At 37.2% G+C, this 6,387-nt stretch overlaps 1 protein-coding gene across 1 annotated transcript; it reads right to left on the minus strand.

Annotated features, from left to right (window-relative positions):
* Nucleotides 1–247: 247 nt before the first annotated feature.
* On the minus strand, nt 248–6,387 carry LOC143853139 (Pectin lyase-like superfamily protein). Its single transcript, XM_077362873.1, has 7 exons — nt 6,241–6,387; nt 6,003–6,061; nt 4,470–4,808; nt 3,335–3,455; nt 3,041–3,215; nt 2,825–2,895; nt 248–1,351 (listed from the first exon to the last, which is right to left on the minus strand). Exons 2-7 carry the CDS (start codon nt 6,051–6,053, stop codon nt 678–680), a joined length of 1,431 nt encoding a protein of 476 aa, XP_077218988.1. The 5' UTR covers nt 6,054–6,061; nt 6,241–6,387; the 3' UTR covers nt 248–677.

Below are 6,387 nucleotides of genomic sequence, written 5' to 3' on the forward strand. Positions count from 1 at the left end.
GCCCTTGCAGAAATCAGCTTCAAGGGCGCGACGCCTAAAAAAGTGGAAACCGTGTTGACTTTGCATAAATCAGCTAATCAGGGTGCCCTTGAAGCTGATTTTTGCAAGGGCGCCCTTCATTCTATTATTTTCACATGTAACCTACATACATAATTTACTTAAATGAATATTCTGCAAGATGGTGGTATTACACTTGTATCAGAACCACCCTGAACTGTGTTTGCTGCTAAAAAAAATAAGAACATGGTTTATCTTTGATTAAACAGCAACCTTTTATTCCATTCTGTCTCATACAGAAATCCACCTCTCCCCACCTTTCTCATCTCTAATATTCAGACTAAATGTACAACATATAATATAATAACTGAAAGAAAAAACCAAATACAATAATATCAATCAAATGTCTGGGCTTCGAACCCTACCAAAAATTTCCTTACACATGAATGAAGAAATGAAGCTGTACAAGTAGCCGCATTGTATCTTCGAAGAGAGCGAATGACCGGCAACTCATCGTCGAGTTTCAAGGGAAGAAGTGAATAGGAATCTGAAATGGCGGAACGGTTTGAACATCGGATTTATTACGAAGGAATTGGACAACCAGTCGAATTTGGTATGGAATTGGAAATTTAGTCTCAATTGTACAGGGTCTGAACAAATGAAATGTAGGAGAAACAATCTTATAAGGCTTCTGCATGACCATTAGAGTAGAGGAGTGAGAAACAGAGCAATGAAGAATTTGAAGATGGGCTTTTGAGGTCGGAACATGGTTCGGGAAATACCGATTGAGAGAATCCCATGACGTCCGAACAGACCCATGAGGTGGAAGGCTCAGAAGTTACCGATAATGAAATATTTGACAGACAGAGGGCAGTGAAGGGAGCTTGATGGATCCCACTGAGGTCTCCAGCAGTGGTGATGTTTGTACCAACCACGTTCTTTATAGTGATACCGTCGATGACTGGATAAGCTTCGGGATCAAAATGATCATCGGGGTGGGCTCCGCATTGACCCGTGACTCTAATTGCGATATTGACATTTTCCATCTCCACGTATGATATGACGACATTTTTTATGAAACCACCTCTGCCTTTGGTTGTCTTGAGTACGATGCCGATGGAGGAATCATGGATATGGAGGTGGTCGACGTCTATGTTGGAGATGCCACCGGACATTTCAGAACCAAATGCGAGGGCAGACCCGAGAGAGGTTTGTAGATTTACCCGACTAATCTGAACATTCAATGTGGGGCGTCCGTAAGCTGTGCCATATTCATCCCAACCACTCTTGAGTGAAATGGCATCATGTCCAACACTAACACAGCAGTCCTCTATGCATAGATCAGAACATGAATCTGAAAAATCAATGAAATTAGTTACAAAAGTCAGAACATGGAACACATTTCTACGGCTGGCTATTTATGAACACACATAGCATGGCAGATTGAATTTGTAAACTGAGGCAATGGTGAAGAGTTGATCAGTAGTATGCCTTATCACTTATGTTACACTTAGAAATGGGTCACACCACACCCATTTTCTGGCACTTAACTTCCAAATGTAAATGCATCCATGACATAAAGTAGGTTGCATTTGTTATGACCAATAACCAAATTCTAAACGAAATTTCTCACTTATGTGATTCAGATACATATTCAGTATTATTTCTGCTTTGAGTACCTTCACTCCAAATTTAAGGTAATCGCGGTTAGTGATGTTTAATGTGTTGTTTGCGATCTATAACCAAAGAGGCTAAGATATAGAAGAATTTATAAGGCATTTGTTTACAATTCATTTTTTTCCTTCCAAGTATAAAAGCTAGAAAGATCTTTTTGAATCATTTTTTCATTTAAAGAAGTTATATTGGTGGAAAGAATTTATAAGGTATTTGTTTACAATTCATTTTTTTCCTTCTCAGTATAAAAAGCTAGAACTGAAAGATCTTTTCGAATCATTTTGCATTTAAAAACACTATCTTGGTGTAAAGAACCAGTGTTTCAAAACATGGATGCGGGTCAAAAAGCGGCCAAAGCAAATCCAAGTCGACTTGGCGCGACACGGCTGAGTAATCGGTTAACACAAACGAGTACTTGGTTGAGGAGGTCTGAGTACTATGGAGAGTCAAAGGAGTTTTGATTGACTTTGTAGGGCGAAATGAGGATTCAGACAAGAACGCGGCCAAGGTAAAAAGGAGTCAACTCGTGCGAGTGAAAAGATGACGTGGGGGAGTCTTGAAACTATGGAAAGAACTATCTCTGGTTTATTCTACCCTTCATGGAACAAGGTCCCACCTTGTTCATTCATGTATGGCTTTTGTCTGTACCTCAGCAAGTTTGGCTTTATACTTGTAGTAAACCGATATCAGAGAGATTTTATTATACTGTTTCATTGTTTCCTTCTTCCATTTTCAGATTTTTAGGGAGCTGGACAACAAAATTCCCCAAATACAACTGTCGGCAATATGAGATAATGGTTTTGTGTACCACACCTTCCAGGTTATTTAGAGGTGTCTACTTTGTCAGCCCTCAATCTGCATACTTATGATTTTACAATAATAAAGAACTCGGGGTGTACACGAGTATAGAAATGGTGCCCATGGATGTGTATCACCACAAACCATTTTTATGGCATAAATATCCATTGACACCCATCTTTTAGGTGAATCTAAATTCTTATGAATCTTGAATTTTGGTTTTCGGTAAGTCATGAAAAGCTCAACAAATGAAACTCTTAAAAATTATAAATTCCATAAATAACTGTAATGAACAGGGAAATGCATTTAAACATGTAAAAGAATAAAATACAGGGATTTGATGAATTACACTAACCTGGGACTATACCGTTGGTGTAAGGAGAGTCTGATGGAGCATGGACTGTTACATTCTGAATGTGCACATTGCTGCATTATATCCAAATAAATATGAGTTTGGCTCCTCTTCTTCAACATTCTCAAACATTTCTAACTTTTCTTACTAGAGCAAAGATTTGAACATAAAAAAACAGGGCGAATTAACTAATGTAGGGGAAGAATCTAGGCAACATACCTGCAATATACTGGATGGATGTTCCAGGCAGGTGAATTCAACAAAGTCAAATTCGAAATCACAACATCGGTAGAGCTTTGAAGCTCCACAAGGTGAGGGCGACTATAATTTAAAGAATGAGAGTTGAACCACTCCCACCAAACGGCACCCTGACCATTTATGGTTCCATTATCACCTGTTGCAACCAATGAATGAAGCAAACTAAGTGAGATGAATAACACTCTATTGAGAAAACATGGAGACCCACAACTCAATTTTATTTGTTTAGAGATAAAAATCGATATGCATCCATGCCTGTTATCACGACATCCTTCAAATTGTAGCCATTTATCAAGCTGCGATGTCTTCCTCCTGGAAGCTCAATTCCTCGACCGTATGAGGGCAAAGGTTCCGCCACTGGCCACTGAGATGATTCCTATAAGAAAAAGGGAAAAAATATTTCAGCAATGAGGTAATCAGTTTAGTTGTAAGGAAAGAATTTTGATGTAAGTCTAGAAAATGGAATTATCATCTTATTCCGAAGACTTGAAACTCTTAGATCTCATTCAGAACAGGGAAAGGTCTCTAGAATACGTATGTAATGACAAATCTAAAACAATATTCTTTCAGCTCCCTTGTCAGGCATCATTTCAACCTCTTTCATATAGGACATTTCCACTTCAATTTCAACATAGTCAGATATCGGATTACATTATCCATATCCACTGTTCCATCAGAAAATTAATCTCCACCCCCACTCGCCATTTTTGAAATCAAGAAATGTGCCAATAGAAGAGACCCAGTGTCTCATACAAGGATATCAAATCCAAACAGACTAGTGTTGATAGTACAATTCAAACTCCATCCTCTCAAATGAAATAGCCATCTAATTAAACCAATATTTCTGACAAAAAATATACACCCCAAAGCAACATAAAGCATCAAGAACAAACAAGGCTCCTTTCCTCACCAATGCAAAAACAAAACAACCCATATTGACAAAGTATTAAAGATTAAATAACGCGATATCCAAAAGCTTAAGCTTTTGGAGTAATTGGTTGTTTCACATGGTATCAGAGCGAAGGTCTTGGGTTCAAACTCCTTGATATTAAAAATCCACATGTAATAGCCAACCCAAAAGAGGGGCCACATGTGTCACGTGTAGGCCAACCCTAAAATGAGGGGCCACACGTGAGGGGGAGAGTCAAAGTATAAAAGATTAAATAATGCCATTTCCAACAGCTTAAGCTTTTGGAGTAATTGGTTGTTTCACAGATATTAAGGGAGAAAGATGATCAGATATAAACAGGCATAAACCAACTTTGTGTATAATGAATATGCAGAAATTCATAGCCCAAAGAATGCAATAACCAATCATTCAAAAAAAAAGAAAAAAGAATGCAATAACAAAATTAAAAAACAGAGATGGTCAGATATACATGATAAAGACCTGAGATCCAAGGATAACAGCATCTCTTTCCAAAAAGAGGGTGAGGTGGCTGGTGAGGTTGAAGCTTCCAGTGAGCCACTTGCCTGGAGGAACATAGAGCTGAGCACCACCCTTGTCGGCAAATGACTTGAGATAGAATATGGCATTCTGGAAAGCAACTGTATTCAATGTCTTCCCATCTCCCACTGCTCCAAACTCCAATATGGAAACACTGTGAGGTCTAGGACTCAAACTCAAACCCCTGTTAAATTTACACTGCACATCACCTGCTCCTCCTCCATTGCTTCTAACACCACTACTCAGTGCCACTAGAAATAACAGTGCCACCTGAAGAAAAACCTTAAAAAAGAGACAGAAAAAGAACCAAAACCTATTGTCAGACGAGTTTCTACAACCCATGAAAGGCAAAAGAGAGAGATTGGTTCAAGTAAATTCCATAAATTGAAGGAAATCGAGATGTAAATGAATGAAGTGAACCCAACAATCAAGAACAGTTCTAGAAATCGAATTGCCATCCTACTCTAATTAAAAAACAGTTCTAGAAATCGATTTGCCATCCTACTCTAATTAAAAAACAGATGTTGGTTTGGTGAAATTTCAAGGAACTCCTGATAATTTGAGGGGAGAGCTCCCCAAATAAAACAAGAAAAAAGCATACCCAGAAACTAAAAACCAACAAACAGAACGGTTTCGAAAGTCCAATTAGCCTCTGCTGATTCAAAAGGAAACGTTGTGTTGATGAATTCACAAAATCCCGAAAATTTTAAGTAGTGAATGAATTCCATAGGAGACATGAAAACTGAAATCCAATTCATACTCATATATTGATTAAGAATCACAGGTGATTTTAAAAAATGAGTGAATTTGAATAAGGGATAACTGAAGAGACTTGAGCAAAGACTCTGTCTTAATCAAATGAATATATAAACATAGCTCTGATAATCAAGTCCAGGACTGGAAATCTCCACAAATTATGACAAACAGAAGTTGCAGTCCAAACACAAAGAAAATAAGTGTATGTGATCCATGGAAGAAAAGAAAAACATTGGGAAAATAATGGAATCTGAGAACATGTATTGGGGATTGGAAAAACCAATGAAGAAACATGAAGTTATTACCCAAATTGGAGAAAATCAAGGAAAGAAAAATTGAACACTTACATGATTCCAAAGCCAAAGAAAAGTGAAAACATTGCCAAATAGTACCAACCACAAAAGCAAAGATTCAGGGATTCATATACATGAACAATAAACCCGTACAACTAAGAGAAATCTAAGAACAAAAAAAAAATCTAGCACCACAAAATCAAACCCGAAAGAAACAGATTTCCAAAACCAAGAGAAAAACCTGATTACAAACTTAGAACAAAATATTCACTTCATAAATACAACCCAAATCAGCAAAATCTTCACAACCCAGATGAAAAGACAAAATTTTTACACACCCAACAACAAGAAAAGCAAAACCCATGTCTTAAAAATCAACTAAAGATTGGAAAAAAAAAAAAAAAAAAAGACAAATAAACCTACTTACTAGCCTCTTCATGAGCAGCCTCCTTCCACAGACCAAAAGGCAAAACAGCATAAAGAGTGCTGCAACCAGAGAAAGAAGAAATGAAGAAGGAAAAAAAACAAGGAAGCTACTTGTTTATATGTGAATGGAAAAAAATTGAACAAAAGAAAAAAGGAAAAATGCTAAAAAAATGCCTCAAAACAAAACATTATGAAGTGCAAGAGAATATCTTAATAAATTATGAGCGATCACTAATTACCCTGCTAGTAATTAGCATTTAAGTCCATGTTGCCGACACCAAAATTTGATAAAAACGGTTCAAAACACCCCCTTCTTGAGTAATTAGCAAGAAGAATAAGGGAAGGGTGGTGGGGTTTCTTTATATTTTCCTCATTTTATTGCAAAT

The sequence above is a fragment of the Tasmannia lanceolata genome, unplaced genomic scaffold (genome assembly GCF_043159265.1).
Source record: "Tasmannia lanceolata isolate RefF3 unplaced genomic scaffold, GAP_Taslan_0.1 ptg000019l, whole genome shotgun sequence".
Classification (NCBI taxonomy): Eukaryota; Viridiplantae; Streptophyta; class Magnoliopsida; order Canellales; family Winteraceae; genus Tasmannia; species Tasmannia lanceolata.